The 12,342-nt window shown below is 41.0% G+C and overlaps 1 protein-coding gene across 2 annotated transcripts; it reads right to left on the bottom strand.

Annotated features, from left to right (window-relative positions):
• Window positions 1–3,776: 3,776 nt before the first annotated feature.
• Window positions 3,777–11,239, bottom strand: insig1 (insulin induced gene 1). Of its 2 annotated transcripts, XM_035909624.2 has the most exons (7): window positions 11,164–11,239; window positions 10,548–10,919; window positions 10,096–10,446; window positions 8,464–8,588; window positions 8,045–8,211; window positions 7,495–7,594; window positions 3,777–6,000 (listed from the first exon to the last, which is right to left on the bottom strand). In XM_035909624.2, exons 2-7 carry the CDS (start codon window positions 10,603–10,605, stop codon window positions 5,971–5,973), a joined length of 831 nt encoding a protein of 276 aa, XP_035765517.1. In that variant the 5' UTR covers window positions 10,606–10,919; window positions 11,164–11,239; the 3' UTR covers window positions 3,777–5,970. The 2 variants fall into 2 exon arrangements, with proteins under 2 accessions (XP_035765517.1, XP_087702316.1); XM_087846190.1 differs by lacking the exon at window positions 11,164–11,239 and having other exon boundaries at window positions 10,548–10,925.
• Window positions 11,240–12,342: the final 1,103 nt, after the last annotated feature.

Genomic DNA, 12,342 nt, shown 5'->3' with positions numbered 1-12,342 from the left:
ACTGAACTGATAAATCTCACACGACACAAACACTTCTAATGATGATTCTGTATCAGTCTGTTTAATGTTTTTAAGCGTTCATACTTTTATTTGTTTGGGGTTTTTCCCCCCGTGATTTTACCCAGAGCACTGGAGGAACTGCGACCAAAAAGAGAATCACAGCCACTTAAAGGGAGAAAAGGTGTGAATGGATCATTTCACCCTCAGAGAGGAATACGCAGAGAAGGCAGAGAGCAGCCCGAGACTGCCATTTGAATGGATCTGAGAGGTAATTTGAGCTAAAATGGAGTCCACTTCTGAGCCACTCACTCAGCCCCCCATGGCATCCACTGTAATTCATTATTCCTGACCGGCACTGGGAGAGGCAATGAGCGAGGGCAGAGGACAGGAGTGGACCCAGCTCTGGTGTAATGAAGACTCAGTAGACCTAAACCAGTCTCGCACACACTCGCACACGCACTTGCACACACAAAATCTTTCATTATATTTCAGAGAGAGCAGGACATTAATGCCACTGAAGACCTTTTGGCAGAGAAAAAAAGTGCAATGATTTTCTCCACACTCAATCCATTTCATTGACCTTTTCTATCATGCATGTGACTCTGCCCGCTCACTGCACTGTGAGATAAATATTCCAAGGATAATATTCCTCTGCTGTTTTAATAAATTATCTTTCTGAATCCAAAGTTTTAAGAGGCTTTAAGGAGAATATGAGCGTATTTGTAATTACTTTTACTTTTAATTGCCTTTACTTTTCTTCATGCGCTGTGTTTTCTTGCTTTCTCAGATCGCAACACTCCGGTTGTTTTTTGTTCGACTCCTCTGAAGACTTGTTTTTTCTACATTTCCATACAAGTAGTTAGGTGAAAACCTCTACATAGATGAGGCCCTTCCAGACCTTCCTGTTCCTTGTCCTTCCACTAGGGGTCTATAGATGTCCTGTCCAGACAAGCGGATAAATACTGTCATCTGGTGGTAACAAAAGCCATCACTACTGGGTAATCTGGTACTATACTGCATGTTTTCTTTCCCCAGAATATATGCATCTTAATATCTTTATCCACTACCACACCACAACGCGGTACTTTACAATACATTTAGTCTTTTTAAACAACAAAACTAATGAAGTAGTCAAGATTTCATTTGTCTTTGTCCTGGATGAAACAAACAGAAGTTTAGTGCCACAGGTGGAGCATGAAATAAAGCAAACAGTGCCTGTGTAACAGCAGCTCACAGATTTTAAATGTGTGTGACAGCCCAGGTGAGATGACAGGCGCTCCCCCAGACGGGTTTACCGCAGAGACGCGTGTTCAAAGCGAGGCAGGCCACCAGCGTTCAGTGAAGACAAAGTCAGAAGTTATAGAGGAGAGAAGTTCAGTATTCAAATGTTTAGATAGGAAAAGAAAGAATAAACGTGAAAGTAGCTGATGGTTTCATTACATTTTTTTAGATTGTAGATGCAGATGCATTAGTGTGAGACTAGTTTTTCTACTAAGACAAATCTGAATGCTTGCAAGACTGGGGTAAGAAAGTGATGACAAGAAAGTTTTACTACAAATTATGCACCGAGTTATGAACATTTTGTTTCTTGTTAAGTCTGCACAGCTGTTTAAGTGAAAAGATTAATAAAGGAAACGTTTATTTTGATGGGTGGATCTGCTGAAAATGGTCATAATCCCATAAGATCTGTACCTGTTGGTTTAATGGTTTTTAATGTATTTTATAATTATGCCTTACGTGCATCATTGTGATATGTAAAGTCTTCAGCTGTTGCATACATTTAGAAGTTCCAGCAATTCACTAATACACATATTTAAAATAATAATTTGGCCAAATTTAGTCTTTTCAGATACAAATAGAAGAGCTGTAAAAATTGTAAACATCTTCTGGTGACACTGTAAATGCCATCCTGTTTGCAAACTGTCCAATGGTGTATTCCTGAAATGCAATACAGTGAAAGGAACAAAACCAAATCTGAAATATAATCCAGATGAAGTGTAAAGTAGCACAAAATAGTAATACTCACTGCCTTCTACACTGTTGAGGGGCAGTAAACGAAAGAGAGCAAATCTAAAGAAGCAGTTTAGTATAGGATTGCATCTTCTTTCTCAGTACACATCTGAACTCCACCTTTTTTCCCTTGAAAAAATTAGTTTTTGAAATATTGCCTCAAAAAAACTCTCAAAGGCAAATATATTCAAAAGTGCCAACACCACTAGAGTTGCTCTGAATTCCTGAAGCCTTTTTCGAGTTTGAGCTGCTTTTTTTTTTTTTTTTATCTCCTAAGAACTCATTAAAGTGAGAAACTAATAAATACTATAAAATTACAGAACCACACAGTGCAGCAAAGAACTAAAATGGTAAATGGCCTGTATTTGTATAGCGCTTTACTAGTCCCTAAGGACCCCAAAGCGCTTTACACATCCAGTCACCCACCCATTCACACACACATTCACACACTGGTGATGGCAACCTAATTGTAGCCACAGCCACCCATAATAATAACTATTATTATTATTACATTACATACATATTGGCCTTAAACTCTGCTGTATCATACTGTTATATTTTAATGGCAATACCACCGGTGTGTTACATGAGCAAAACTCGTACTCATACTTCTTCCATCGTGCCAACTTATTCTGGAAAGCTGCACTAATCATTTTCCACTTTATTTTGGAGTCTCTCTCATTTTCTTTGGCTAGTTTAAAGCAAATATATATCTGTACAGTGTAATTTTTATATGAATATACCTTCTTGTCTTGTTCTTTCTGCTGCTGTTTTCCTCCTAGGACCAATAAAGCTATTTTTTAAATCTGATTTTATCCATCTTGTATACCGTGATCTGTACTAAACAGACACAGTAAGTGAGACTCTCATTTCAAGAGACACAAAATTGCAAAGAGAATGAAGTTAAATACAAAGTAAACGAGTTAAATTTGCCATACTCCAGTGTAGAGTTGTAAATCTTTGTCTTCATGTTTGCTGGCAGTCGACTCGCTGCACGAAATGCGAGGCCAAGTAACACAAATTTCAAAGTCAAAAAAGTGCTGCAAAGAGATGATAGCAGTCTGCCGGAGCAAACCTATAGGTGCCGTGAATCAATATATCTGATGTGCCCTCGCTTGTCTTCTTGCCTGGAAGGAAGGATAGAGAGACGGAGAGACGGAGGGGAGGGGGCGCTTTTGGCAATGAGGGGGGTTCTCTAATGGAGTCTTTCAGTTTGCTGTGGCTGGAAATGAAAGGAGGTTGAAGCCTGGCCAATTATTCTGCCTGAGAAGAGTAGGAGACTGAAAGAGGAGGGAGAGGAAAGAGATGGCGTGTGGCGCCGTTGCCCTGTTAGAGGATGGGTAGATGGATGGATGGATAGATGGGATAGAAGGATTGATGGAAAACAAAAACAGATGCATGCAAGTATAGAGGGACTTCCAGAACGAGGGATTGATTCAGAATAGCCCACAGCCATTGGCCCCGCTCCCAGAAATTTCCCCCCAGTGCAAAAGGTTAACTGTCAGTCCCCCGCTAGGTATAAATAGAAGTCTGCCCTCCAGAAAGGCGTGTTCAGAGAGGGGGTAGACAGAGGAGGGGAGGGAGGGCAGTTCCTCATGATCCCAGTGACACACAGCAGAGGGGGGTGGTTTCAGGGTTTTTTGGTGGGTTGCAGAGGGTCTTACAGAGAAGAGGAAGGAGAGGGAAGATGCAGCCAAAGACAGTACAAAGGAGGGGACAAAAGAGTGTCCTCATCTATTCAACATTACCGTGACAGCAGACACAACAAATGCCATCATCAGCACCCCAGAAAGCTTCATTCCAATTAAGCTGCAGCTGCATTTGACAACCAAATAAAATCTGCGGGCTAGTGTCTTACTGGAGCTGCAGAGATGTGTAATTAGGCAAGTGTCTAGTAATCAGTTTAATTATGAATGATGGTATCAGGTTCATATCACCACAGGGGAAGCTACAGTGTCTGTTATTTTCAACCAGATAGCATCCGTATGTCACATCATAGCAGTCACAAAGTCCCTCCAGCCCCACACGCGAGTAACACAATAAAATAAAAGAAATCACAAAGACGTTTTTGTCAAGTGTTTTTATTTTTCACTTAAATCCAAAGTAGCAAAAAGGATACACAGCTGAATTATCAGACGCACGCACACACACGGAAACTCTAAAACATTGAGACAGAAGGTGCTTCACCACCTCAAAACATAAAGCTTCCTCTTCAGTTTTAGCACACCTGAATGTACGCAGATTCGACCTGAAGTGATCTGCCACAAAAAAGGATTTAAAAAAATAAATCATGTTTCCTTCAGTAATGTTACTAAATGAGATTTTTTAAACAACAGTTTGACACAATATATTTTTTTATGCTGTCTCTCTGGTTAGAGTCATTGGTATTGACTCTGAAGGCATGTAATCTCTGACAAAAGCATTGTTGTTTACAAAAAAAGAAAAAAAAAAAAAACATAAGAAAGAGAGGATATTATTGCTGTTTTGAATGATCCACACTGCATATACTTTAAAGTTACAAATATTTTTTTTAGCCTTTGTCAGAAATAATAAATAAGGAAGAATAATTGGCTCATGTATGGTCTGATTGCACTTAATCCTCTAGACCCCCAAACACTAACGTACTGTAGGTCTAGTATGGTAATAATACCTGTCTGATTACACAAGCAAGCCATTATACACACAAGCAGTAATGTCATTATGTTTTTTACAAGGATACAACTAAACTGTAATAGTGACAAAAGCACTACATTCTATAATACACAGGCAATCACAGATTGCAAATCTTATGTAATAACGTCCCGTCCTCTCCCATTTTAACTGGTGTCTGTTCCCAAACTATCATCTCTAGTTTGAGGATGCTGTTGAAGTCGAAAACATGTACGATCCCACAGTAAAGTGTTTTTCCAAATGGGAATGTAAGGTCCATTCTATAAAAATGCACTGGAAAGGTTTTTTTTAAAACTGCTAGTATACCTGGTACATTCTTTCAAAGCATGCGTCACCTCTATGGTTCATCTCAACTCCCAGTCCCGACTAACGCTTACTTTAAAACAGTCCTCTCTGTCGTTTTACAGCAAAGACAAGCTTGATAACTGATTAAAAATAATACTATTCGCTGGCAAAAACAACTAATTTCCATTCTAAAAAAAATGAAGCAGCTTGAATTTTGTGCTTCAGTGATCTTCACTGTTTGTGAATATATAAAGTTAAATTGGTAGTCAACACTTGGCGCCTTCTTTAATCATGTATTATAATCAAGTGTTAATAAATCAGAAAAATTATTTGCTTTCCTGCTGGGAATAAGATGAGAAAGCAGTTTCGCCAAATATTTCCCAAGACATTGAACTAGTCCTTCGAAAAATGTGAAACACCGTTCATTACCATACATACATTTAGTTTGGGGGCGGCGGTCACTGGATGCTTGGAAATAAATACTTCAATTTGGTTTCATTGGGATTCTACATTGGGAAAAAAAAAAAAAAAGGATCTCTTTGTGCGAGCGAGCATCATTTTGCCCACTAGAGCAACACTTCCCTTTTATGATCACACAAAAATAAAAAAAAGAAAACATCATAGCACCCCCATCATTTCTTTTCTGCCATTTCCAGGATACAATCACGCCCAGGAGCACGCGTCCACTTCATGAAATTAAACCCCTCTCCTGTTCACTTCAAACGAGGACACACACACACACAAAAAAGGCAAGGGCTGTCCGCCTGTGTAGTGTGAAGGAAGCCTTAATGCTAATGGAGCACAACAGAGGCGGGAAGGGGCTGTTTGGCTGCAAAGAGATGCAGAGGACATGGCACGTTTGATGAGGGGCTTTTCTGACCTGCACTTTTGTCATCTGAGCAAAAGATGAGGTCGTGACAAAGAGTCTTTCCTCACATCATTCTTCTCGTTCCTCACAGAACGCATCCATTTTTTCTCGGATGCTCTCGCCCAGTCGTCCACCAATCAGTCCATGTGGGGTTTCTCAACACCACCCTGGAGAAGAAAAACAAGGCCTATGTTAGTTATATATTAATTTGTAATGCAGCAAAAGGTTAATACTTGTATTTGCTCACAGTATAAAGGTAGCATGGTTTGTTGATCTAACTCATAGTCAGGACATGATATTAGAATCAGTTCCCTTTTTCTTTCTGCCCAATGGCAACCTAATATTTTGCAGAATCGGGGGAAGAAAGTACTTCCTTCTCAACATTGGCTTGTTTTGTTACATGCTTAATCACCTTATTTGCTCATGAGCTCCTAAAATAGTTACATTTATCAGCCATTCAGCTTTAAATCACAGCTAATGTGTAATAAAGGGTGTTTTTGTCCATGGTTAATCCAACTAAACAGACTCTATCACTGTCATTTCCAGAAAATAAAACAAAAAAAGGTCTCGTGTGCCTCCTGATTCTTCTCATAAATGACCCACTGAAGCGAGTGAGCGAAAAAACACAGAACAAAACCACGAGTTCAGACTTGTGCCAACATTCCTCAGGCCTCATCACGAAAACAAAAACAACAAGTAGCAAATGACCCTCTGGTCAGCCGAGTCCAGACTGGCTCTGTGTCTCACCACGACTGTGAAAAACAACAGCTCTTAATCTGCTTTCACGCTTTCAGTGAGTCAAACTGAGGCAGTGATGGGGACTGGTACTTTACAGACAGAATGAGGTGAGGCTTCTGGGCAGAAGCTTAATGAAGACATCAAAGCTGACTTGCTGGGATAATTATGAAGGAAGGGGGGCGTCCAATGCTCTTTGCACAGTTTTAAACCATTTGACAATGTTATCTGCTGCCGCGCCTCAGCAGAATAATTGCAAATAAAGCATGTGTGGCGCAGGGGAAGCTTTTGAAGTCAGCTCTTTAGACACAGAGCAGAGGCTGATAACGATAAATGCGGAGGGATATTTTGCGCAAATACGACATACCAAAAACTTTTCAAACCATCAACACAGAATTGCCACTTTATCCTCTAACTTTTAACATGGCCAATTAGAAAAACCTTTTGGATCAAGAGTCATGTGACTGGTTTCCACTGAAACTTGAAGTCTTGGTAGCTCTTTAAAGGAACAGTTCATCTCAAAAGTGAAAATGAACATGTCAGCATCCAACCTTATCACTGCTTACACTGTATGCTGTTTTACACATAAAAGACAATAAAACTCCAAATATGCAAATGCTCCTTTTTTAAAAACCCTTAATTCTGAAATCTGCAAAATTTAGTAAATAAGCGAGAAAACCTAGCTATCTGACTCCAGAATATATACAATGGACTCTACGGACTTTGCTATAGCCCCTAAATATGATGATCACAGGACAGTAAACAGTGGTTTCTTGCAGTGAGTATTGGCCTGTTTCAACTGGTAATATTCCAATAAAGCCAGGTAAGTGTTACCTCGTGAAATCAGCACTTCACACAAACATCAACATATCAGTCTGAACCTTCAGTTAAAGGATGAGAGAGTGATCAAGACTTGCAGACTTTACCATGGCTAGTTGGCGTCCTATGTTACCCACAGTAACACCGCCGGAGAAGAATATGCACGGGAGCCAGGAGCGTACGTACAGGAAGTCTGGAGATGTGTACCTTAAGAGAAAATGAGAAAAGAAGTCACACTTCAGAAAAGAATAAAAGTTAAGAAAGCCATCCCAAGCACAAGTATGAGTTGCAGTTATTACCAAATCATTACCTCCCCTCATCCCTTACCTCCGGTTTCTATTTTGTAAAATCAGGATGATCTGCAGCTGTGTTTTTCTCTCTCTGCTGTACTTTTTTACTTATTATTGTATTGGCTAACACTTCACTGACTTCATTCCATATCCTCATACCAAAGCTGGGTTTACTCTCACAGCTGGATAACCAACACCCACACCAAACACTGTAATTTTAGTCGTGGGTGTAATAAGAAATAAAAGAATGGTGATGACAAATCACTGCATTCGTTTTGTTTCCTCAGAAAAAGATACTCAAGAATGTTTTTGTTCCACTTTTAAAGGCTTTCCTTGAACACCCTGTTGTTGCTGATAGAGAACTTACTGGTAGACTCCATTGTAGACCAGCAGCTGTGTGATCACAGTAGCTAAAAAGGCAGTGGTGATGCCCAGTCCGAAGCCGCTCCTGGACCGGTCGAATGTCCACCACAGACCCAGGGACAAGGCCGCTAGCGTTAAGGAGAGCTGCACGTTGTTGTCGAAGTCTAGTTTCTGTGTTCCAGGAAGTTAAGGACAAAAAAAAAAAATCAAACAGCACGAGGATAACATATGATTATTTCTTACGCAAATATTTGGCCACCAACAAGTTGCACCACCTCTTTTTGCAAAAGGATAAAGCAGATTACTGAGCTGATGCAGACAGCAGCCAAACTTGAGTTAATTGCTGGTGTACTTTTCCACTCTACTGTAACAAACAATCACAAAAGTAGCAAAAGTGCATTTGAGGACATGGTGAAAGGATACAACACTGGCGTGGTTGATACCGACGAACACAGCGATACACCTCATGACGCTCGCCCACTCCCTCTTGAACTTGTGCGGCTCTCCCAAGTGGCTGTCGAGACAGGGATACAGCAGGCCGATAACAGCTGCAAAAAAACACAAAAAAGGGAACAAACAGTCTTGAATTGTGCCAGATAAGCAGAACTGTGAAAAAAATAGGGCAAACTGTGTCATAGAGACAGACTGCTGAAGGTGCATTTCCACAGTTAGCGACACACCTGCTGTACATGCACTTCAAAAATCCCCACATGAGGAACATGCATAAACATTTGCTTTAATTTTAAAGCTGTATTTTACTTTTTAAGTTTGCGACTTTTTTAATCTAACTCCCTACATACCGTCATTAAAAGTCCAAGAATTTGTGAAGGAAACTATGTAACCACACTATTAGAATGTAAAAAGTGGACACAGTGCATATCTTACAAGAAGAGGTGGAGGAGTTACAGGAATTAGTACCGGAGTCACGAGAAAATGAATATGAAACCATTTTGACATTCGATTTGTCACTGGTGCCAGATGCTCTTTAATACCAGCCTCTTAAGTCAGAGGATTTACTTTACCCTTCTAGCTTTTGTTAGTATATTTTTCACCTTATTCAGGCTCCAATAAGCTTTTATCTGAGAAAATACCTCATTTGACTCCTCATTGACAATCTTTAGCTGCAATCCTACTAAGAATAGCATGCTTAGATGAGGCTGAATCAATTGTCCTGGCGAACTCATAGTTGACAGAAATGAGATCTGTGGCAGTTGCTTGTTGTGGAAACTGAAATATCATCTGTTTCTTGGACTATTTATCAAGCATAAGAAGACAACAAATTTCCCACGTGTGGGTCTAATAAAGGTTATCTCATCTTATCTTACATTTAATGACATCACCTTCAGGTGTGGGAAAGTAAAGAACCATAAGAAGCCTACATCTCTTATTTCTCAGTTTGTTTCTGTCCTGCAGCATGCAATGACGACAGGAGGAAGAGCCGAGCATTTACGCGCTTCTTTCTTTCCCTCACTTCCCTGTTTCTGGCCTTAAAAGTACCTCCCCTCTCAGCTCACCCGTTATGACACCATCCAATGAGCTCGCAGCTCGCCTCGTGTCCGGCTGCTGCAACCAATCAGAGCGCAAGAAAAAGCAACATCCGTTCCAAGCCATTTTTTTCTTTTTGATAACAGCCAGACTTAACGATGCCTTCAAAACTGATAATTAATATGAAACAAAAACAAAACTGAATGGTGATTCATTGTCATCTGATCATACAAATGCTCCCGACAGTGGTGATGAGAAAAGGGATGTGCTTCTGCTGTGTGCGGTTTAAATTTCTGCTGCTTATTATGGCAAAATCCGACCCACAAAGGGGGATTTCCTGACCACAAGAGCCCATTTTATATACACAAGTGGTAAAACACACCACATATTATTTAAAGTGTCGTTTTCTCTTCATAAGGGAAGGCTGTTCTGCTCTAACCCCTCCCCTCTCTGCATTCCTTTGTCCCCAAATTAGCTGCAAACTACTGATCACCCGGGTAAAACTACCCTTGCAGGGTCGTTTATAAAGCACCGAGTAAGCTTGATAAAATCAGCCTGTTATTCACTCACCGGCTCCTGTACCGCAGCAAGGTGGGATCCACCATGCGGACGAAAACAAAGTTGTCATCACCTCCTCGGGGAAGAGGGTAACATTTCTTTGTATCTGGAGCAAGTTGAGCACCAGGGCCAGGAACACTCCGACCGTGAAGAGGACGACACCCCGGCGGATCAGGTTGGCCGTCCGGACGTCCTGCAAGGAGATGTAGGCACTGCTGAGCACCGATGTGATGATTGACATCATCTCTTCAGCTCTGGATGCCAACCAGTTTGCGCCAGAAGATGGGTGCTTAGTTTCGGTTTTTGATGAAGTGGAGCAGCTCCAACAATGCTCCTCCAGCCTGGGCATTTGGCACTTTAAAGCTAAAGAAGGAAACGAGACAGTCAACACACGAGTGCCACTGTTTTCACGTTGAAAGAAAAAAAATCGAAGAAATTGTTTTAAAATTGTTCCGGCTGCATACCTTGATCTCCAGACGTCTTCAGAGTCAGCTCCAAGCAGAATCCTCTTCTCCTGTTCATTCGCGCCTCGGCAAGCAGATTTAAGCCAGGATCCCTCCTCCTCGTTTTCCTGCTCTTTTACAACAAGAGAACTGCAGTCACGTTGTTTGTTCACATCATCGTCAGCAAACACACGCAGAGCGAGAGAGAAAAAACACACAGTGCTCCTCCATTCCACCGCACAGACCTCATACCACCGACGAGAGCTTCCTCTGCAGAAAACAATCACAGCTGTGTCGGGTGAGAATCAGCAGCCAATCAGAGCGCGGCGGCTGATATGACGTGACGCCACCCCACCGCCCACTTCGTCCGGGACAGACGCACAAACAGGGAGGCTGGAGAGCAGAAGTGAAAGTGGAAACGCCAAACAACGGCTCTTTTAAAAAAAAGCCTTTATTCTCTATGATAGTTTACAAGAAAGTATAAAAGAAATCTAAGAGACAGAGGAGGCGGTTAAAAACATGTGGAATAAAAGTAGTAACTATGACTAAACTACCACAGTACCACAGCTGTAGCTTTAGCTTTATATTCAACTAGAATATTACTCATTTCATTTTTTAAAGGTAAATGTGCGTTTACCAGGCAGATCTCAAGCTCCACCTCGCTTAGGTGTTGAATTATTCACTGATATTCTCTATACAAACCCTGCTTTTCTTCGTTTGTAACTAAACAAACAGCAGTCCTCTGCACCCTTATATATAAAGCCTTTGGGAAATGGGGTCAGTGGCACAGTTCGTTTGTTTAAAAAAACAAACAAACCGGTAAACTTTGGGTCACTTTTGAGGAGGTGTGGCTTGGAAGGAGGCTTGGGAAGGCGTGTAGTGCCAGCGCACGTCTGTTAGAGATAACGTGTATTCTGAAAGGTTCAATACCCCGATCACATGTAGACTTTTGGGGCTCGTTCGACAACAACGCGAAAAAGTGTTTTGCAAGAATCTGCGTTATCCAGTCGGTCGTGAGTAGGTCAGTGCAATAACAAACGACCTCCTGCTCGATACGTGCAGCAGGACACATGCAACTACCGGAGCACATTTTGCTTCTGCGCCCGAGGAAAACCTCACTTCGCACGTGGATGAAAATCTACTCCCGTGCAAGCTTTCTCACTTGTTGTGTTTCCAAAAAAGATAAATCAAACGTTTTCAGTTCTTTTCATTTGTAAAAGCCCCACAAAAAACCTGAGTCACATTTACTTAATAATATCAGCTTCTGGCACTTAGAAAGCAATACCATGGATGAATCATTTCTTTATGCAAATAAGACTTGGAAAAAGTGAGTTGATGCCTCATGACCTGGAGCAAATGTGGTAAACAAAAACAGAGACCGTATCAGTGTGACAGCATTTCATTTCAATTAGGTTTAATTAAATGTATTTTTTGGGGGGTGTAATTAACAGTGCTCTTGATATTTTGGGGGTATTATATTAATCGTGTGTGTGTGTTTTTGGCACATTTGTGGTGTTCAAATGTAGAGAGTTTGGCACTAAATCAGGGTGCAGTGTTGGTTTTCACCCAGTGTTCAGCTTCAAAGCTTCCACCCAGCTGCCGAATTTATCTCTTCTTAGTTATGGCTGATTTGATGTGCAGTGTGGAGAAAAACAATGTACGATTTATCAGGAGTATTTGTGGAAATAACTGTATTTATAATAACAATAATAATAATAATGGACATGGTAACACTGTGGGCACACCAAGGACTTTTTAGTTTTGCTAGTGGTTTTGGCTCTAGGGTTTGGTTGCTTCACCACTTCGGCTGCATGGC

Source organism: Neolamprologus brichardi, chromosome 9, assembly GCF_056152115.1.
Source record: "Neolamprologus brichardi isolate AB-2024 chromosome 9, ASM5615211v1, whole genome shotgun sequence".
NCBI lineage: Eukaryota > Metazoa > Chordata > Actinopteri > Cichliformes > Cichlidae > Neolamprologus > Neolamprologus brichardi.
The sequence above is the reverse complement of the archived record's forward strand: the minus strand, read 5'-3'. Positions and strand labels throughout refer to the sequence as shown.

What these genes read in the sequence shown, in the direction of transcription:
- insig1 (XM_035909624.2), bottom strand. Translation starts at nt 10,605, where the DNA reads ATGAACAGGAGAAGAGGATTCTGCTTGGAGCTGACTCTGAAGACGTCT. An exon ending in TTGCTGCGGTACAGGAGCCG is followed by an intron (nt 8,589 to 10,095) that starts GTGAGTGAATAA and finishes GTTTTTTTGCAG; the next exon opens with CTGTTATCGGCCTGCTGTAT. An exon ending in GTATCAACCACGCCAGTGTT is followed by an intron (nt 8,212 to 8,463) that starts GTATCCTTTCAC and finishes CCTGGAACACAG; the next exon opens with AAACTAGACTTCGACAACAA.